General features: G+C 42.7%; 1 protein-coding gene across 1 annotated transcript; it reads right to left on the reverse strand.

The window, feature by feature from the left end:
- Nucleotides 1–1749: 1749 nt before the first annotated feature.
- LOC138683623 (uncharacterized) lies at nucleotides 1750–22887 on the reverse strand. The gene is given in 9 exon segments (XM_069775617.1): nucleotides 1750–2000; nucleotides 2003–2330; nucleotides 2332–2471; nucleotides 11702–12178; nucleotides 17889–18075; nucleotides 18722–18987; nucleotides 21352–21419; nucleotides 22681–22760; nucleotides 22864–22887. Coding segments are annotated over 9 exon segments (1821 nt in total).
- Between the last annotated feature and the right edge of the window lie 235 nt (nucleotides 22888–23122).

The raw sequence follows: 23122 nt of genomic DNA on the forward strand, positions 1-23122 counted from the left end.
AAATAATGCATCTGTATAAATACACAAAATATGTATTTATACATATATAAACACAATGCATATGCAACACACAGCACACACACAACCTGCAATCCATGTGCTGGCACACAACAAACTACACAGTACACTGCACACCATACAACACAAATTCTAGAACACAGTCTGCATATACCATGCTCACTATAACACAATATTACGTACACCATATCCAATAAACATACACAGACACACATACAATACAAGGTATTAAATACACAGCTAGACACATCACAGCACTCACTCAACAATAAAACCTCTTGTCTCATTTCCTAGTTGGTGCTGCAAATCCTTTGACTCTGGCATTTTAATCTGATCCAATGAGGAAAGAGTGTTGGGGGGGATACATGTCATTCCTTCCTTCCACCAAATTCCTAAAAACTTTACTTCGCTTGAGGGTGTTTGTATTTTCTCTGGTGGAATTTTCAGCCCCAAGCTTTCCAAGTGAGAAATTATATTATCCTGAGTTTTCTGAACCTTTTCTGTTTCATCCCCTCCCACAAGAATGTCATCAATATACTGGTAAACACTGACCCCCTCCTCTGTCTGAATTACTTCTAGCTCCTGCGCTAGTGCATGATGAGCTAGAGTGGGTGAATGCTTATACTCTTGTGGGAGTCAGGTAAAAGTAAATTGCTGACCCTCCCAAGTAAATGCAAAATGGTCTTGATCCTCTGTTTGCAGGGGGACTATAAAAAACCATATCTTTAACATCCACTGTTGCCATAATTGGGCGGGCTCGTTCCTGGATTGTAGCTATAAGCTCAGCAATATTTGGTACCGCAACTGTCAATGGACCGGTATTAGCATTAAGCCTGTGATAATCTACAGTCAATCTCCACTTGCCATTAGGTTTTCGCACTGGCCACACTGGGGAGTTAAAAGGAGAATGGGTTGGAATCACGATACCCTGTCCCTTTAAGTCCTCTAACACAGGCGCTATTCCCTCTCTGGCCCCCAAGGATATCAGGTAAGGCTTAACATTTGTAAGCTTTGAAGGGGGAAGCAGCGGCGCGGCTTGTAACAGCCGAATATCTATTGTGAGAGAGCCAAATCACCACTGTCTCCCTTTATTATCAATCCAGGTCTTTCCCTTTAAAACATCGAGTCCTAAGAGGTTAAGTGGAAACTCCCCCACAACCATTGTCACTGTAGTGGCACTATCTTCTGGCAAACACAAGCTGACCATTGCTAATGCCTGTGGCTGAACAATGCCGAATGCATCTGCCACAAAAAGCTGCTGTTTAGAGGGTGTACTTCTGCATTTAGCGGTGTCTTTGGTTTTAATAGCTGAAATTTGAGCTCCGGTATCTACCAAAAAGGTGACCGGGACTTGTCTTGGCCCCACAACGCCTGTAATTAGTAAATCACCCCAGCTCTTTTCAGTGAGCTGTCTGATATACATCCAACCTTCGCCCCCCCCCCCCGCTCACCACCAAAAGGTGAAGAATCTAGTTTCCCGCTGGCTTTTGGGTGGCATTTGGTTCTGATAAATCAATCAGGGAGGGTGCGCTAGGAGTAGTATTCTCAAAATCCACTTTTCTATTTGCTGATTTATCAGGCCACCCTGTTACCAACTTTTCTAATTTGTCTGTTGGCAGCCTGTCCATTAAGTCACGCGGGATCCCCTTCTGGTGTCCCTGTGCCCACAGACTATTACGTTTGTTCGGGATATCTCTCCCCCCCAGCGATTTAGCAAGGGGTGTTCTCCTATCACTCCCCAGGGCATGGAACTATTTTTACTTCAGCCCCTCTCAAGCCCCTGGAGTCTGTTTTGGTGGCTGGAGGGTTAACGGGACCATACTTGAGCCCGTAATTAATTAATTCCTGGGCTACTTCTCCCCAAGTGCACATTTTCTTGTCTGGGGGTTGAGGGTGCCAATCAGGCATGAATCCTCCTAAAGCAGCCGCAACACTCTCGCCCTGGGGCATTTCCTGTATCTTTCCTTGTAATTGTATACCAATGGTTTCAGAGAATCAGGGAGTCCCCGTATAAGGGGAGTCATTCGCTCAGGATCCACTGACATCATCATCAGGGACTCCTGTGTAGGCTCCAATTTTCGATCATCCATCATTTGCAGACAAGCTGCCTTTTGCGCACTCTCCACTAATTGATCAACAGTCCCTGTAATCACAAGGGGATCCCCCCTCTCCAAGGTGTTCAAACCCCCCACCCAATAGGCTGCCCGTTGGGTTAAAGACCAGGGGGCACGGTAATCCCCAGTAGTTAAAAACACTCCCAGTCCCCAATACCCTTCCACCTCCTTTTCACTTAACAGAATCTGGTCCCCCCACCAACAACGATACTCTCCACACATACTCCATTTCTGACTCCTTAGGGGTTCGGCCAAATTCCTTTTTTAATTTTGCCAACTCAGTGGCGGTATAGGGGACCTCTTTAGTTGTAACTTGGGGGAACTGGTCCTGGTCATCATGTTACAAATATTTTGATAAAAGTTGAATTTTATATAAGCTGGGTTTGATCAAAAGGTAAAGACTGTAGAACATAGGAGTTTGAAGCTCGCAATGTAGTCATAGAAACTTAGGAACATACAAAATGTGCTGTATACAATCATCAAAGAATAAGTATTGTCTAAAATTAGTTAACCATAGAAACTTTGACCGATTTGTTAGTTTGTAGTGTTTTGCCCTAAGAAACTAAGAGAGATCGTTATGGACCTTAGTTCTGTTGCTTAGAAACCCCACTTTGATCAAGATTCCAGTTAGTGGAATTAAGTAAGATTAACCAATGAATGTTTTAGTATAAGAATATTGATAAGGTGGTATGACTGAGGGCCAATCACTAGAAACGTTAAATTTAAGAATTAACATTGAATGTACTTTTTATGTAATCTAATACATGATGGCAAAAATCATACTGCGCAGAATCACATAAGAGAGGTCAACTATCGGACAAAGTGAGGAAGACTATGGAAGACCACCAGGGGGCTTCTGAAGACCACCAGAGACTTCACCGCGCCTGCGTAAAGGGACATTTACATATGCTATTGATTTATCAGACAGTTGATGATTATGTATGACATTTCCCAGAAATTTAGTGAATATGTATAACAGGTGTGTATTTAACCTGCATGATTAAACCAGACAGGTGCACACACTAGGTGGAGTGATCCCCTGTGTGCCCAGCGCTGCAATAAAGGAGTGCCTGCTTCTTAACTTCTCATTGCTGTTAAGGAGTTTTATTCCAGATTTCGGCAACAGTTTTGGCGACCAAGATGGGACCTTGCGAGTGAGACTGGACGAGATCGAGTGTTGATTGAGCTCCGGCAGGCACCGAGGGATTCTCGGGGAGAACCATCACTCTCGACTCATAAAGCTCCTCGCAACATTCCCTGGAGAAAGGGTAAGGCACTTCTTTGAAACTTGTTTGGATAGCCTTCCCGTAAGGCGCGGCAAAAGCTTCGCAGGGTTGGGGCTGAGAGGGTACCCGTTTGTGTAGAAGCCTAGGCGTCTGCCCGTAAGTCATAAACGAAAGCTATTGCAGGGTTGGACAATAGTGGGAAACAAGGGAACCTATATGCTATAGAGTTCTCAAAGGTAGTGCCTCCAACTGAGGTTGGAAGTTTTAAGTATGATTAATAATCTTGCCAGGGGATATTGGTTATGGCTCTTGCCTAGGGAAGTCGGCTTTGTCCGTGCCCTGGACAAGTAGGTGGACTCCATTACCTGGCAACAATTGTTATTTGCATTCATTTGATATCTGGTATTTGATACATGCATTTGGTATTTGAAACTTTGTACTTGATACTCGGCATTTGATATTTGGTTCAGTATTTGACATTTGATGTTTGATCATTGATACTTGATACTTGATATTTGATATATATTTGGTATTTTGATATATAAACATAATGGCATTAGCCAAATTATTTAAGAGTAAGAGTATGGGAAATTTATCCACTCATGGAAAGATACCAAAAACATCTCCGTTGGGATGTTTGTTGGCACATTGGGGTGAATTGCATGATGACTTGCGTAAAAATCAAATGATTGAATATTGTAATCATTGGTGGCCCTTGTATGTTTTAGAAGATCAGGAAAAGTGACCAACAAATGGAACTTTAAGCTATAATACTATATTACAGTTAATGTTATTTTGTAGAAGAGAAGGTAAATGGAGTGAAGTGCCATATGTGGATTTGTTCTTTTATTTGAGACAGAGAACGGATTGGCAAAAGGAATGCAAGTTAATTAGTTGAGATAATTTGGTGATGACATTAACTTCAGAAAATAAGAAAACTAAGAGTTGTTGTTCGGCTTGTGATATTGGAGGTGCATTAGATGTACAGTACCGAAAGAGGATGAAATGGAACTAGAATTAGAAATAGCCCCACCAAGGGAGGAGCAGAATCCCTCTTCCTCACATGCACGGGAAAGGAGTATTGAATCAGGGAGAATAATAGAACCAGATAGTACTAGGACAGGGGACGAAGTTGATGAAACATCAGAAGTAGTAGTCCATACCCCAGTGTCTCGGAGAACTCGTCAGCAATCTCAATTGTTGGCTCCCTTGAGACAGGGAGTGGGACAGCATGGGCCAGTATATGTCAAAGTGCCATTTTCTGTTATGGATTTGATGGCATGGAAACAGGTGGCAGGGGTTTATAGGGAAGATTCGGAGAGAGTAGGAAGGGTTGTAGAAACAATTATTAGAACTCAGGATCCCGATTGGAATGATTTACAAGTAATATTGGATAATTTATTGGACAGCACTGAAAAACAGATGGTATTAAAAACTGGAAAAGCACAAGCAGAGGCGGCACATATGAATGAAATGCTCTCTGGAACTTTGGAACAGAGTTTTCCTTCAGGATATCCCCAGTGGGATCCAAATGACCCTGTAGACAGGAGAAGGTTAACTTGGTACCAAAAGTGGGTATTGTATGGAGTAAAGCATGCAATGCCAAAAGCTCTGAATTGGTCTAAATTATATGAGATAAAACAAGACAAAAATGAATCTCCCTCTGTGGTTTTGGAAAAATTGAAGGAAACTGCTAGAAAATATACTGATTTAAAATTGGAAACAGAGGCAGAACAGCAACAGCTAGCCTCGATTTTTATGGGACAGTCGGCGCCTGATATAAGGCAAAAACTCCAAAAATTGGAGGGGGAGGACTCAAGAAATCTGAATAAAATGTTAGAAACAGCATGGAAAGTTTACAATAATTGGGAAAAGGAGGAGGAACAAAGAAAAGAAAAGAAAGAAAAGATTAGAGAAAGTAGGTTAATAGCTGTTTTAACAGGGAGTGCAGCAAGAGGAAGAGGACGAATTCGAAGAAGAGGAGGTTTTAAAAACTTTGTGAACTGGGAACCTAATGCACCTCTAGGAATAAATCAGTGTGCGTATTGCAGAGAGAATGGACATTGGAAAAATGATTGTCCTCAGCTGCAAACAAATCAGCAAGAGGCTGTGAAAATGATGACTTTGAATGAATGAAGGGGACCAGAGGGGAGCCCAGCTGAACCTCTGGTTACAACTAAGCTGGGAAATGATAAAGTTGAATTCTTAGTAGATACAGGAGCAGTATATTCTGTTTTGAATACTCGCAAAGGGAAATTAGGAGATAGGACAGCAACCATAATTGGAGCGACTGGGAAACAGGAAAATAGACCACTCTTTCAACCCCTTGATTTAAAATTTGGAAATAAGGCAATTACACATGAATTTTTGTATGTGCCAGAATGTCCGATACCCTTGTTGGGTCGAGATCTGTTATCCAAATTAAATGCACAGATAGCTTTTGAGGGAGGAGAAATTCTTTTAAAGATGCCAGAATCAAAGACAGGAGAAATATTGATGATACAGGAGAAGGTTAAGACTCGGGAGATGCCACAAGAAGTTGATGATGCTGTGATCCCTATAGTTTGGAACACAGACATACCTGGAAAATCTAAAATGGCACAGCCTGTAAAGGTGGAACTGAAGGAGAATGTGAAGCCAGTGAGATTAAAGCAGTATCCAATTAAACCTGAGGCTAGATTGGGAATCAAGAAATTAACTGATAAATTTTTGGAACATGGAATTTTAGAGGAATGTGAATCTGAATATAATACTCCAATTTTACCAGTGAAAAAGCCATCAGGAGAATATAGATTAGTACAGGATCTGAGGGTGATAAATCAGATAGTGAAAGATATACATCCTGTAGTGGCCAATCCATATACACTTTTAACAGCTCTAGGGGAGAATCATCAGTGGTTTACAGTGCTTGATTTGAAGGATGCTTTCTTTTGTATACCCCTGGAAGAAGGAAGTCGAAAATTATTTGCTTTCGAGTGGGAGAATCCAAACACAGGACGAAAAACGCAATTGACATGGACAAGATTGCCGCAAGGGTTCAAGAACAGCCCAACAATTTTTGGGAGCCAATTAGCAAAAGAACTTGAGATGTGGAAGCAAGATGGTCCCAAACCTGGACATTTGCTCCTTCAGTATGTAGACGACATACTGATAGCTACGGAAGAGAGACCAGCGTGTATAAAGGTAACAATTGATCTTTTGAACTTTTTAGGGCTAAGTGGATACAAAGTCTCTAGAACTAAGGCCCAGATAGCAAAACAGACTGTGATATATCTGGGTTTTGAAATCTCCCAAGGACAAAGACAGTTGGGAACAGAGGGTAAAGAAGCAATTTGCAGTATCCCGGAGCCGAGAAATACCCATGAATTGAGAACCTTTTTGGGAATGACTGGGTGGTGTTGGCTATGGATAATGAACTATGGTCTGTTGGCTAAACCATTATATGAAGCTCTTAAAGGTCCACCATTCGAATGGGGTCCAGATCAGCAGAGAGCTTTCAAGAGTTTAAAACAGGCCCTGATGACAGCGCCAGCCTTGGGACTTCCGGATTTGACTAAAGACTTCCAGTTATTTGTACATGAGAAACAACACATTGCACTGGGAGTGCTGACTCAGAAGATGGGAAGTTGGAAGCGACCGGTTGGATATTTTTCCAAACATTTGGACTTTGTAAGTAAAGGCTGGCCTGCTTGTTTGAGAGCGGTAGCAGCCACTGTGATGATAATACAGGAGGCTCGAAAATTGACTTTGGGAAGAATGATGGTGGTATATGTGCCACACATGGTGATATCAGTGTTGGAGCAAAAGGGGGACCATTGGCTATCCTCGAGCAGAATGATGAAATATCAGGTAATTTTAATGGAGCAAGATGATGTGATTTTGAAAAACACTAACTTAACTAATCCTGCAGTCTTTCTGACTTCTGTACAGGAAGAAGGACAACTGGAACATGATTGCCTGACTACCATTGAATATGTATATTCCAGTCGAGAGGATCTGAAGGATGTACCTATGGACAACCCGGACTGGGAATTGTACACAGATGGTAGCAGTTTCATCGAAAATGGAATCCGCTATGCAGGATATGCGGTAACAACTGAAAAATCAGTTATAGAAACCAATGCTTTGCCGAGCACAACTTCAGCTCAGAAGGCGGAATTAGTGGCTTTGACAAGGGCTCTAGAATTGAGTGAAGAAAAGAAAGTAAATATCTGGACTGATTCAAAATATGCATTTGGTGTGGTCCATGTCCATGGGATTTTATGGAAAGAAAGAGGATTATTATCCTCTCAGGGGTCCAACAATAAATATAAAGAGGAGATTTTGCATTTATTACAAGCAGTACAGAAACCAACTGCAGTAGCAATCATGCACTGTAAAGCACATCAATCAGGGAATACAAAAGAGATTGTAGGGAACAGATTAGCAGATAAATCAGCTAGGGAAGCAGCCAAAAGGAATGCCTTACAAATAGCATTAATTCCCACAAAAACTATTGCATTACCAAAGGAAAAACCTAAATATTCAGAGGAGGATGAGAAATTGGGGAAATTATTAAATGCAAAGAAAAATCTGGAAGGATGGTGGGTGACATCAAAAGGACAAGTAGTAGTCCCACCATTTGTAATGAGGGAAATAGTACAGACAAAACATAAGGAATGTCATTGGGGAGCAGAAGCATTAGTAACTCTTTTGAGAAGGCAAGTGGTATCAGTAAAAATGCTAGAAATAGCTAAAATGACAACTGCTAAATGTGAAATATGTTTGAAAAACAACCCAGTTGTAAAGAAAAAGGTCCAAATGGGGATACTGAAATCAGGAATGGAACCAGGGGATTATTGGCAAATAGATTTTTCAGAGTTACCTTGACAAAATGGGTATCAATACATTCTGGTGGGGGTTGATACTTTTACAGGATGGCCGGAAGCCTTTCCCTGTCGGACCAATCAAACAAAGGAGGTCATTAAATGGTTATTACAAGAAATTATCCCGAGTTTTGGAGTACCTATTGGAATCTCTTCTGATAGAGGTTCCCATTTTGTTGCAGAAGTGGTCCAGGGCATTAGTAGAATTTTGGGAATTACATGGGACCTACATACACCTTGGAGACCACAATCTAGTGGAAAGGTGGAAAGAATGAATCAGACATTGAAAAGACAAATTAGTAAAATATGTCAAGAAACCAATTTAAAATGGCCTCAGGCACTCCCACTGGCCCTTTTACGAATTCGGGTCCAACCAAAGAGCGGGACATTAGTCCCTATGAGTTATTATATGGAAAACCTTATGAATCTCCCAAACCAAATTTGAGCATACATTTAAAAGGAAAACAAGATGTGTATAACTATTTACTTTCTTTAGGAAAAACTTTAACTGCGCTTCGGAGTGCGGTTGTTTGGAGCAGACCTCTGTCTTTGGAAAATCCAGTACATGATTTCCAACCAGGTGATTATGTCTATGTGAAGACATGGACTTCTGAACCTCTTCAGGAACGCTGGAAAGGACCCTTTCAAATATTGTTGACTACTTTCACTGCTGTCAAGATTGCTGAATCAGATGCATGGATCCATTATACTCGGGTGAAGAAAGCTCCATCATCTTGGAAAGTTGTATATAGAGACCCTAGAACTTCAAAACTGACTTTGAAGCATGTCTAATCTTGCATATCATTTTGAAATCTGGGGGAAATGGATTTTGATTTGGAAAATAATATTGGTGGGAGTCTGGTCTGAGAATGTGGCTAAACAACAAGTAACAGTGAACTATGGAGGTACTATGGGATTGGGATGTAATTTCACTCAGATTCCGGAATTTGATCCTGACAAATTAGAAATTAGTTGGATAGGAGATGGAAAAAGCGAGTATCTACCAGGACAATTTGAGCTGAAGAAAAAGACAAGAAATAAGAGACAAGATGAACAATTAATTTATCTCCCAAAGAAAACTCAGGAAGAAAATTTGATGGTAGGATTGATTAAGGGATTTGCTAATTTCCAGAATGTGACATGAATTACTGCCTGTTTGCCAATACCAAGGGCAGTTGGTGAATCTGTACCATGGGGAATTTTGACAATGAATTTGACTAATTTAGAACATAGAAATGTGACTACCCACTGTGAACAAAGGCCAGTAGTTGGATGGCAAGAACAAGTGACAACTATTAAGAAACAATGGAAGTCTCCAGGGAGCAGGGCAGATTGTGAAAAATTATTAAATTCTGTTTTTATTAAAATTGGGAGATTTCATGATGTAGGATATTGTGTTTATGATGAACAAGTTAAGAAAAATACAACTCGAATGATCATGGAATGGAAATGTGATAAGGCTAACCAATCAATACCAGAAAAGACAATTCATTGGGATTCAGTGTGGTCTATGACTATACTGTCTCAATTCCAATATATGGCTAAAGCTCCTTGGTGTTTTACTTGGGATGGAACCATTTTTACAGCTTGGCCATCAGTAAATGACAAAGGGAGTACATTACAAGAAAAGGAAAATTTAGTATCTTGGTAGAAATGTGAGAAAATATACAATTGCAGTACTAAAGACATGGCAATTCAAAGCATTCCACCTTTAGCAGCAGCTGTGAAGTATGGCTGCTTGTGTAGAGGACTTAAAAATGATCTCCAATTGACTGACACTTTTACACCTAAAAGAGGAACAATATTCAGTTGCAGAAAAACTACCATTCAGAGTCCAGGACACTTAGTTTGGGCAATGAGTGATGGAACCTGGACAACCCATCTGCCTCTTGATGGGAAGGTAAAACAAATCACTTTGGGAATGCCAACATTATGCCCAATTTGGAAAAAGTGTCCTTTTAAAGGATCATTAGAAAATTTGAAATTGAAATGGGCGAAAAGATCAGAAATAGATGATGAATGGAATGAACCCTCCACTGGAGTTAGAATTAGTTGGGCCCTAGAATCTCTACTAACCCCTTTGGCAATATATAGGAATCAAGACTCACTGTACCAACTAACAGGACAGGTAGAGAAACTGGCCAATGTGACCAGAAAAGGATTTAGAGATCTAAATATACAATTACAGGCCACTTCCAAAATGACTCTGCAAAACAGAATGGCTTTAGATATGCTCTTACTCAAAGAACACGGAGTGTGTGGATATTTAAAAGACAGAATGGACTGCTGTTGCATACACATTCCGAATGTAACTCAGGATGTAGAACATGACTTAGAATTATTGGGAAAAATTGAGAAAGACACACAAGAGTTGCAACAAGATATGCAAGAGAGTTGGATAGACAAGATCTTTACAGGATTAGGCTGGAATCTGAGTTCCTGGATTAAATCATTGATTAGTACAGTATTAACTTTGTTGATAATCTCTTTAATGATCATTTTGATTTATTATTTTCTGAAAAAGCAAATTACTCGTAAAACTTCTTTTAATCGCATGATCATCCAAGCTGTTGCAAGACAGCAAAATGGACAAACAATCCCAGAGCTTCCTCCAGCTTATAGTGAATAATTAGTAAATTATAGTGAAAGTATTGAAATGATTTTCAAAACTTTCAAAGGGGGGAAATGTTACAAATATTTTGATAAAAGTTGAATTTTATATAAGCTGGGTTTGATCAAAAGGTAAAGACTGTAGAACATAAGAGTTTGAAGCTCGCAATGTAGTCATAGAAACTTAGGAACATACAAAATGTGCTGTATACAATCATCAAAGAATAAGTATTGTCTAAAATTAGTTAACCATAGAAACTTTGACCGATTTGTTAGTTTGTAGTGTTTTGCCCTAAGAAACTAAGAGAGATCGTTATGGACCTTAGTTCTGTTGCTTAGAAACCCCACTTTGATCAAGATTCCAGTTAGTGGAATTAAGTAAGATTAACCAATGAATGTTTTAGTATAAGAATATTGATAAGGTGGTATGACTGAGGGCCAATCACTAGAAACGTTAAATTTAAGAATTAACATTGAATGTACTTTTTATGTAATCTAATACATGATGGCAAAAATCATACTGCGCAGAATCACATAAGAGAGGTCAACTATCGGACAAAGTGAGGAAGACTATGGAAGACCACCAGGGGGCTTCTGAAGACCACCAGAGACTTCACCGCGCCTGCGTAAAGGGACATTTACATATGCTATTGATTTATCAGACAGTTGATGATTATGTATGACATTTCCCAGAAATTTAGTGAATATGTATAACAGGTGTGTATTTAACCTGCATGATTAAACCAGACAGGTGCACACACTAGGTGGAGTGATCCCCTGTGTGCCCAGCGCTGCAATAAAGGAGTGCCTGCTTCTTAACTTCTCATTGCTGTTAAGGAGTTTTATTCCGGATTTCGGCAACAATCATCATAAATATATTCAGTTTTGACTAAGGGTCGCAATGAAGGCAGCTCCAACTTCTCCACTTTCTCTTTTGCTGCCTGCAGGTCCTTAAAGGGGTAGCCAATTTCTGATCTTGGAGGAATTTCCTCACGGACAGTATCCACAAGGAGCTGCTCCTTAAGAGCAATTTGCAAATGTTTCACTTGGTTCTTTTCTGCTTCAAGTTGTGCTTTTAATCCTGCCACTTGTCCCAGAAGGGACTGAACAAGGTTTTGGAGGGATTCAATAATTTGAGATTCTGCAGTGAGGTGGCAATCCTTAGCCTCTACTGCTGCGGCCAGACTAGCACCGAGAACAGCACAGACAATTGCTTTTCCTTTCCCTGACCGCACTCTAGCGTCTTTCTGTAAAGTGACCATCCGATCAACAACACTCTGCAGATTATACCAATTTCCCTGAGCCCAGTCTACCCCAGGCACAGAGGGTCGCGCTTTATGTTTTTCTAAAAAAAATCAAATTGCACTGATTAAATCTTCGCACAAAAGAAGAGTCAGTCTGCATTGTTCCAGAGACTATTTAAATACTCCTTGGAGATATACACATTCACATCACCTTTCACTTATTTATCTTGCTCAGGTAACCAAACTGGCTGGTGCCAGGAACATGTGAAGAGATGCAAATCCATTCCCTTCTGCCTTTGACACCTCAGCTCCCAGGCATGCTTCTGACCTTGTCTCTATTGTCTTGAATTTGCAGATTCCTGGGACATCCTCCTCGAATCGCCACCTTTCCACTAGTTTTTCTGCGATATACTTTGGGAATTGGCATATATGTGCATATACAAACCAGTTATTTGGTTTATTGGGTTTCTATGGCAAGTTTTTTGTAGCAGGGGGCTCCAGGGGTGGCTTCTGTGAGAAGACACCAGAAGCTGCCCCCATGTCAGACAGAGCCAGTTTCAGCCAGCTGCAAGACCGACCCACTGCTGGCCAAAGCTGAGCCAATCAGCGACGTTGGTAGTGCCTCTGTGCTAACATATTTAAGAAAGGGTAAAAAATGCTGTGCAACAGCTGTGAGATAGAAGAGTGAGGATATGTGAGAGAAACAAACCTGTATGTACGGAAGGTCAGTGAAGAAGGAGAGGGAGGAGGTGCTTCAGGCACTGAAGCAGATTCCCCTGCAGCCCATGGAGGACCATGGTGGAGAAGATATCCACACTGCAGCCTGTGGAGAGCCCATGCCAGAGCAGGCTCCTGGCAGGAACTGTGGCCTGTGGAAAGCAGTTTTTCTGGCAGGACCCACGCTGGAGCAGTCAACTCCTGAAGGACTGTACCCCGTGGAAAGGATCCATGCTGAAGCAGTTCTTGAAGAACCCACATTGGTGAAGTTTGTGAAGGACTGTGTCCTGTGGGAGGGACCCCACACTGGAGTGGGGGAAGAGCGTGAGGAGGAAGTAGTGGCAGAGACAACACATAATGAACTGACTACAACCCCCATTCCCCATCCCCCTGTGCTGCTCATGGGGAGGAGGTAGGAGGTTAGGAGTGAAGTTGAGCCTGAGAAGAAGGGAGGAGTGGGGGGAAGTGTTTTTAATTTTCTTTTATTTCTCACTATCCTACTCTGATTTTGATTGGCAAAAAATTAAATTTATTTCCCCCAAGTTGAGTCTGTTTTGCCTGTGATGGTAATTGTATGTAATCTCCCTGTCCTTATGTTGACCCATGGGCTTTTTGTCATTTATTTTCCCCCTGTCCTGTTGAGAAGGGGAGTGATAGAGCGGCTTGGTTGGCACCTGGAGGTCAACCCATTACACTGGGCCCCCCAGGAAGTGCAGAAAGGATAGAAATATAGTCTTTCTGTCTCCTAGCAACAGAGTAGGTAAAAATGAAAGCCAGAGACCTGTTTCCCTGGCTGTATTCTGTATGTAAGATGTAGATTTTGCTTTTGTTGCCTCTGACTGCTATTTCTAAACTGTCTTTTTTTAAATTGAGTGATTTTCAGCACTTGAATTATTCTATGAAGAGCACTGCTCACATTCCCAGTTACTGTAATCAACATTTTAAAAAATCACAGCTTGGAACTATAAGTCTTTCAGAGACAAAATAGAATGAACGTACGGAAGTCATACACTCTGTTTTCCTCTTCTTCCCTCACATCCCTGAACCAGAGGTTTTCAGTAGAGAGTCTATTTACCTTCCTTTTTTTTTTTCCCAAGCTGCTAAATAAGAAAGAAAGTCTCTGCAAATAACATTATAAACTTGCATCATCCCTTTTCATTTATGTTTTTTGCACTGCTTTGTGATTTTTGGGAATTATATTGACAAATGACGTTATGACCAGTCATTTGTAACAACCCAGAATCTAAAGAGGCTTGGATAAGAGAAAGCAGATGGAAAGTAAACATGGTGCCTCTGATACCACAGAGGCCACTAAATAAATATGCACTTTGCTTGCTTAAAGTAACACCTATTGGTAGTAAATGTTTTCAGCCTTTTTACTAGTGGGGGACTAATCACTCAGGGAAGAGCAATTTGCCTTGCAATTTGTTCCAGTGCTCTTTTGGCTTGTATGTTGTACAACCTCACTGTTAGGCAACCAGGTAGGGATCGGTGAAGTTAGTAATATGAATCACAGGTAACACTTTTCCCAAGGTGTGCAAAATCCTGTAGCAGTTTCATAATAGGATATGTATTGCTTAGAGGTTACCTTCAGACTAGAGTTACTGCTAAAAAAAAATCTACTTGTGAATGTGACTCAGGAAAGGGTTCAAAGATGGTTTTCTTGAGCCAGAATGGTATATGAAGCAAATTCGGCTGTCAACTCATTTTGAGCAAAGTCAAAGTTTTGTTTAAAAGCTGGAAACTCAACTAATGGATATTAAAATTCTTCATTTCAAGTCTGCAGCACTGACAAGCCCAACCTAGGGACTCACCAAAAGTAGCAGCATACAACTGCAGAGTTGGAGACAGTGAGGCCCATAAAACCTAAACCTGTTAGTTCAAGGTAAACCTTTCATGCTGATATTTTCTCTTTAAAACCACATTAGTGATTAAACCTATGTGGGCAATCAGTATCTTAAAAATTAATGCAGCACAGATTTGTTGAACTTTACCTTAGAAAAAGACAACGTCAGCTTCCACTTTGCCTCTGTTCTCATGCAATAAGCCATGATTCCCCAGGGAGCAATACATTCAAAAGGACAGAGACATACCAGCTTATTTTCTGGTGATGCTTTGGTGAGCCTAATGCTAGCAGTCTTCATCTCACTGGCTACCTGAAGTTCAGTTTCTGTGTATTCCACTTCTGCTCTGACATAAAGCCTTTGTCAAGAGAGACTAGTTACCATGGCAATGTCTCTAAAATAGAACAAATCCAACACACATCAATACCTGTACAATAAATAGAATAAAGTACTACTTATAAAACATTATTCTGCATTCACTGGGTAGGAATTTGTGCAGAGGGTTGCAATTAAGTCTTTTTCATTTAATTATGGGAAAGCAATTCTTCAAACTGGAATTGGGAAGGAACAGAACAGAATTGCTGAGTAATTAAAAAGACAGAGCTCTGGTTGTTAAATTAAAGCCATTAACAAGGTTGGTCTTCAGGAGATCGTGATCTATCTCCCCCTAACTGCACTGGGTGCTGGATTAGGTTTATATTCTCATAGAAGTGTGATTTTTTTTTAAAGAGGTTTAATAAGGCTATGTTTTATTTTGCAGCAGATCATGGTTGGTATTCCTGGTTGGTCTGCTAAGTGCTGCAGGCCACAGGGCAAAGATCTCATGAGGTCAGGACACACTGCATGAAGCCAGGCAGAGGGAACTCAGCCAGGTTTCCTTCCCTGATGTCCTGGTTTCAGCTGGGATAGAGTTAATTGTCTTCCTAGTAGCTGGTACAGTGCTATGTTTTGGATTCAGTATTAGAAGAATGTTGATAACACTGATGTTTTCAGTTGTTGCTCAGTAGTGTTTAGACTAAGTCAAGGATTTTTCAGCTTCTGATGCCCAGCCAACAAGAAGGCTGGAGGGGCACAAGAAGTTGGGAGGGAACACAGGACACAGACAGGGCAGCTGACCCAAAGTGGCCAATGGGGTATTCCATACCATGTGATGTCACATCTAGTATATAAACTGGGAGGAGTGAGGGTGGGGAGATCGCTGCTTGGGGACTAACTGGGTGTCAGTCAGTGGGTGGTGAGCAATTGCATTGTGCATCACTTGTATATTCCAATCCTTTTATTATTACTATTGTCATTTTATTAGTGTTATCATTATCATTAGTTTCTTCTTTTCTGTTCTATTAAACTGTTCTTATCTCAACCCAGGAGTTTTATTTCTTTTCCTGATTCTCTCCCCCATCCCACTGGATGGGGGGGAAGTGAGTGAGTGGCTGCATGGTGCTTAGTTGCTGGCTGGGGTGAAACCACGACACCTGAGATGGGAAGCATCAAAAGCAACTAGGAAAACAGCTAGTATTTATGCAGGTGTGAGACCAAGGCTGTGACACCATGTGACATCAGTGCAGTCCCCAGCTGCATATCCAACCAAGACATGGATCTTCCTCTTCTGGGCTCCACACATCACTACAGTGATGATAACTGACCAATAAGAACTCACAGGCAAATAAGGAGGATTATTAGTATGGCAGAAAACACGAACAGCAGGAAAGGACAAGGAAAAGATTGAAGAAGAAGTGATGGTTGTTTTGAAATAAGTAAAGTGCTGCTGGAGTGGGGAAGCAGCTGATCTATACTCCATGCTGCAGCTCAGAAATGTCATTTTACATATTAGGAAGAGCTTAATCTAGGGAGACAGTGAAATGGCCATCTCTGGATATCTCTTAGAGCAAGGTGGCCAAACCTATGCTATGAATAACATAGCTACAGATATTCTGCATGGGTGCCTCGAGTTAGACTACATGAACCAGTGAGGACTTTTCCAGCCCTGTTATTCAGTGGTAGGAAGCACTTATGCCCCACTTGATTGCCTCTGATACCCAGAAGCTTTCACCTTAGAACTGTTCTTCCCAAGCCAATCCAGAGCAAGTTGTATTGTTTTGCTTATGTTGTGTGCAAGCAACACTTGCCGGTCACAAGTGGTGTTCCCCAGTGTCAAGGTCCATTTGGATCTCTCAGATTTACAGGACAAATTAAACTTTATTTCATGAGATAATTAAGAAATATAATAAACAAACATGACAAATGGGCTCAGTCCCCTTTTGCCCAGACTAGTCTATCACATGAATTCACTTATTCACCAGTCAAGTCATAAGGTTTCATAACTTATAACCCATAACTCTTAATATCGTGCACCTATGAACAAAAGAAAAAAATTAGTTACCTAGCTAACAGTGAGAGTGCTCATCCTTCCTCCTCTGTCACAGTGCAGGCATCCCCTGTATTACATCGTGAAGCATGAAAGCCTCAGCAGTCCAGCTGCTGTTGGATCCACTTCAAAAGCTTTTTGGGTAAGCTGATGTTTTATACCCTCCAGCTTGGAGGTTTGTGGTGGTGTGCTCCCCCCCACCCTTTTCTGCTCAAGTGACAACCAGCAGTGGCGGTCATAATGGATGCGTCTGGTTGTGATGGCTGCATCCGGCTCAAAGTGGATTTGGGGGAGACAGATAACAACACAATAGCCAAGGGCTAGTTGAGCATGCACCAACAGAAATACAGCTGGTAATGCAAATATGACTATAAGTCAATCATCTTACTCCATAAATAGTGGACAGCCCAGGGCCCGTTGAGCTCTACTGCACAGCAGCAGGTTGCATGCCAGGATTTCCTCTTGAGTAGGGACACCTCTCAAGGTTACTCCTCAAGGTTGAGAGAATCCTTATGGTGTCAGATACTCTGTAAGTGAATTGGGAATAAGTGCACTGAGACTGAAATCTTACTTAAGTGATATAAAGAATTGATTGCGCATATATAATCCTTTAGACATAAACCATTGACCAAGTCTGGGTCTAAGTCTGGATCCAGCTGCACCTAAACTCCCTCTGAGGAGTTTAGAATGCAAGGGGGTCCTTTCTGAACCTCATGATTCAACAGGAGGGTCTCCCTGACATTTTTGTCTGACCCTGTCCTCTATGCAGTAAATACTCAAGTGTACCTTGCCATCAAATCTTATTAAATCACTGCCACATTTACCATTGAACTTTGTTAACTCGCTGTCTTATATCAATAAAATATATTGTTGCTTCCTTCTTACGAGTGAAGTGCATGACTCCATCCATGACAAGGTTTTGTCTACACCATTTCCATAAGTTAGTGGATTCTGAGGAAAATGCCAGACAAAAGGTAATGGCTGCCTGAGACAGCAATTTGCAGGTGATCATGGCTGCATAATGGTCCTTCAGCTCTTCCTGGCCACCTGTCCTGCCTACATGGTGCTCTTGCTTTTGAGACAAGGGGGGTCAAAAGAATCTCAGTAGACATAATAAAGGGGGGTGAAAGATGATGTTTAGTGCCTACATTGTTGAAATTAGCTGAGGTAAAGACAGTCCTTGATAAGAAGCAGGAGCAGGCCCCAAGAGCCAGCTAAGACTGGTCTTGCGGCTTGGGTGAATACCAAGAAATCACTGAGCCTGCGCAAGGAAAAAGGTTACTAGCGGTGACGAAGAGGAGTCATCTATCTTCATCTCTGCGACCACCAGACGACCACCATAAAGAGGCCCTGCGCAGGCGCAGTTGGGAGGGGACTATGGAAATGACCTCTCGGAGCTAATTTTAATATGAAGCGGGGATAGGTCATGCATATGTATAGGCGTATTGTGAATATGTAATACCTGACTGTATAAACTTGAGGCGAACTGCCGAGTCGGGCACGCACGACTTTGGTGGGACTACCCCCCGTGCTGCCCAGCGCTGAATGAACATACCTACTTTACAATCTCACTGATTGTGGAGTCTGTTTTCCGCACGTCAGTTTGGCGAGCCAGCCAGGAGACTCTCTGCTCGGCTGTGGGACCGACTGCGGAGCGGACGCCCCTCGGCGCGCCCCGAGCACTTTCCTCGGAGGAGCCTCCGCTGCCAGCCACTCACCACGGGAGCAGACAACAACCTCCTGAAGCCGCGGACCAAACGGTATGTTCTACAAGGGGAGCCTGTAAAAGTACGGGCCAGGGCAGCTGGTAAATCGCACAGAGACGTCTGGCATGCAGCATAGTCCCTGTATGGGAGGAGGGTACCCTGTATGGGGGGATTTGCTGACCGATAGAGCGGCCGCCAGCGATCTTGAGGGTAGATCGAGCAATTCCGGGGTGACTGCTGCATCCCAGTATTGGGAGCCAGGACGGACCTGTCGATGACTGGTATATAAGAGGCAGGAGAAGGGTAAGCGCACCCCCTCACAATTGCGCTTGGTTTATGGGGTAAGTGGACCCCCTCGCAATTGTGCTTGGTTTATTTTTGCAGCTGCTGAAGGTTGTCAACTGGAGTGATGAATGTATGATGTGAATGTTTGGAAATTTATGTTAAAGATTTTGTGTGGGTGTGTGGAAATGATATGTTGAAATTTATAGGTGTATGTATGTTTGTTAATGTGTGAATGTCTTTAAGTATTAATAGGGGTGATTTCTTGCTTTGTATGTGGGCTTACAACTGGACTATATAATAATTAGCATCCGGCTTGGGTTTTGTTGAAGTGTAAATCTTGTGGGAGAAGCTGGTACTGTACATCTAGCAGACGGAAACCAGACTGCCTGTATTGGTTTTATGTGGCAAGGTTTTGGTAGCGGGGGGGGGTTACAGGGGTGGCTCCTGCAAGAAGCTGCTGGAAGCTTCCCCTGTGTTCGAGAGAGAGCGAGCCTATACCAGCTGGCTCTAAGACGGACCCGCCGCCGGCCAAGGCCGAGCCAATTAGTGATAGTGGTAACGCCTCTGTGATAACATTTTTAAGAAGGAAAAAAAAGTTGGGACGCGGAAAACAGCCACCGGAGAGAGGAGTGAGAACATGTAAGAGAAACAAGCCTGCGGACACCAAGGTCAGTGCAGAAGGAGGGGGAGGAGATGCTCCAGGCGCCGGAGCGAAGATTCCCCTGCAGCCCGTGGTGAAGACCCTGGTGAGGCAGGCTGTCCCCCTGTAGTCCAGGGAGGTCCACGGTGGGGCAGATATCCACCTGCAGCCCGTGGAGGACCCCACGCCGGAGCAGGTGGGTTCCCGAAGGAGGCTGTGACCCCGTGGGAACCCTGCGCTGGAGCAGGTTCCTGGCAGGACCTGCGGATCTGTGGAGAGAGGAGCCCACGGAGCAGGTTTTCTGGCAGGACTTGTGACCCCGTGGGGGACCCACGCTGGAGCAGTCTGTGCCTGAAGGACTGCACACCGTGGAAAGGACCCATGCTGGAGCAGTTCGTGAAGAACTGCAGCCCGTGGGAATGGCCCACGTTGGAGAAAGTTCGTGGAGGACTGTCTCCCGTGGGTGGGACCCCACGTTGGAGCAGGGGAAGAGTGTGATGAGCCCTCGCCCTGAGGAGGTGAAGCGGCAGAAAATAACATGTGATGACCGTAAACCCCATCCCTGTCCCCCTTGTGCCGCTGGGGGGGCTTGGTGGAGAAATCCGGGAGTGAAGTTGTGCCCGGGAAGAAGGGAGGGGTGGAGGGAAGGTGTTCTGAGATTTCGTTTTATTTCTCATTTACCTTACTCTGGCTGATTTGTAATAAAAAGTGAGCTAATTTTCCCTAAGCTGAGTCTGTTTTGCCCGTGATGGTAATTAGTGAATGATCTCTCCTGTCCTTATCTCAACCCGCAAGCTTTTTGTTATATTTTTCTCTCCCCTGTCCAGTTGAGGATGGGGGAGTGATAGAACGGCTTTGGTGGGCACCTGGCGTCCAGCCAGGGTCAACCCATCACACTGCCTTGAGTGTTTTCTCCAAATTCCACACCTTTATGATTGGGAAAGAGCTCACTAAGAATCCAAAATACTGAGATTGGTGTGTAAAGGAAAATTTAATTCCAGAAATTTGGGAGGTGTGGGAGGAAAACTGGGGAAGACTGTAAAAGAAGTGTAAGAAACAATTTGCATGGAAGCTTATTAAAAGGAGAAGCCAAGATCAAACTTAAGAATCATTAGGAGGAGTTATAAAATGGGAAACAATCAAGGAGGAATATCGAGGAAAAGTCCTCTGGGTTGTGTAATTGCCCACTGGAAAGATATTGTTGGGACCGGAGGTACGGAAAGTAAAAAGAACCTTATTAAATACTGCAATCAATGGTAGCCGTTGTATAAGTTAGAAAGTGATGCTAAGTGGCCACTTAATGGGTCAATAGGTTATAATATTCTATTACAACTAATGTTGGTTTTAAGGAGAGAAGGAAAATGGGATGAGGTTTCGTATGCAGACATGTTTTTCACCCTCTGAAATCATCCGGAGTGGCAAAGGGACTGTGGAATAGTACCCCCACAGGACCCCATGGTGCTCGCAGTTGAGCGAGAAAACAACAAGGAGCTTAGAGGTAAACTGAGACAGTGTTGTTCGGCATGTAGTATTGGACAAAGATGTACAAAGACAAATAAAATTCATCAGGTACCAGAACAAGATCTAACTGATTTGTTTAAGCCTCCCCCTCGACCACAGGAACAGGATGCAGACTCAGATAGAACTCCGACCCCCCCAGACAGCCCTGTACCTTCCCGTACTAGGAAGAAAATTACCTCAACAGCTTTACAAGTACCTTTCCAAGAGGCGGTGGGGCCAGAGGGTGGGACGACGTTAATCAAAGTACCCTTTTCTACTGCTGACCTAGGGGAATGGAAAAAGGTTGCAAAAGATTATAGGAGAGATCCGATAAGTGTAACTAAGCATTTCCAATTTATTGTGAAACAGCATAACCCTGATTGGAAGGATATACAGCTATTATTGGAATATATGACTGAGACAGAGAAACAGCTGATTTTAAAAACAGCAGGAAACCTAGCTGAAGATCATTATAAGATCACAGGAGGGGACATTAAGGAATATTTCCCTCTCCAAGACCCTAAGTGGGATGCTAATAGATCTGCACATATGGAAAGATTGCAGGGGTATCAGGAGTGGATTATAAAAGGAATGGAGAGAGCGATCCCCAAAACTATAAATTGGTCAGCTTTATATGCAGTTAAACAGAGTCCTTCCGAGTCTCCATCCGAATTCCTGGATCGACTGAGGGATGTAATGCGCCGCAGCACACCGCTGGATCCTAGGTCAGAGGTAGGAGTACAACAATTAGTCTCCCTGTTTTTGGGTCAGTCTACAGGGGATATAAGGCGCAAACTTCAGAAATTACGCCCTACAGAAAGTAGGAATTTAGAAATATTGTTGGATGAAGCATGGAGAGTATTTAGTAACAGAGAAGAAGGATATAGGCAAGGGCAAAGGAAATTAATGGCTGTTATTCAGGAAGAAAGAGGAAGAGGGCCTAGACGAGGCTTGCCCCGACTGGGCAAGGATCAATGTGCTTTGTGTAAGAAATTTGGTCATTGGAAAAAGGAATGCCCAAAGAACAAGAAGGAGGATCAGGGGGCTCAAACAGGAAGAACAGTAGCCCATGTGGAGGGAGATTGACGGGAACCTGGGGAATCTACCCTAGCAGATCCACTGGTTATAATTAAGCTAGGGAAAACACAACAAGAAATAGAATTCTTGGTAGATACGGGGGCAACATACTCGGTTCTGAACCAAGCTTTGATGCCCCTGGGAGATGATTATGCCATGGTGAAAGGAGCAACTGGCCAAAGTGAAAAGGCATATTTTTGTAAACCTTTAGAATATAAATTAGGAAAACAGTGGGGCATTCATAAATTTTTATATATGCCCAACTCCCCAAAGGCACTTTTGGGAAGGGACTTGTTGGAACAATTGGGAGCAAAAATTGTATTTGAAAAGGGAGAAATTACTCTGGAGGTAAAAGATCAAGAATATATTCAAATATCGAGCCTAACCTTAACCAGTCTCCCCCTAGAAGGAAACATTAGCGAGGACATCTTAAACCAAGTGTACCCGGGGGTATGGGCTACTGATGCACCTGGAAGAGCGAAAAGTGCCCCCCCTGTTGAAGTTAGGATCAAGGAAGGCCGAAAGCCGGTAAGGATTAAACAATATCCCCTAAAGAAGGAAGACAGAGAAGGAATTCGGCTGGTGATAGAAAAACTTTTGCAGTTGGGATTACTAAAAGAGTGTGAGTCTGAATTCAATACCCCTATATTACCTGTTCGGAAGCCCGATGGGTCATATCGGGTGGTCCAAGACTTATGGGCGGTGAATAAGATAACTGAAGATCTTTACCCGGTAGTGGCGAACCCATATACCCTGTTAACCGTATTAACACCTGAATTGACTTGGTTTACTGTTTTAGATTTGAAGGATGCTTTCTTTTGCCTCCCTCTCCATGAAGCCAGCCAAAAATTATTTGCATTAGAATGGGAAAACCCCAAGAGTGGTCGAAAGACCCAGCTCACTTGGACGGT

This window comes from Haliaeetus albicilla, chromosome W (assembly GCF_947461875.1).
Source record: "Haliaeetus albicilla chromosome W, bHalAlb1.1, whole genome shotgun sequence".
NCBI lineage: Eukaryota > Metazoa > Chordata > Aves > Accipitriformes > Accipitridae > Haliaeetus > Haliaeetus albicilla.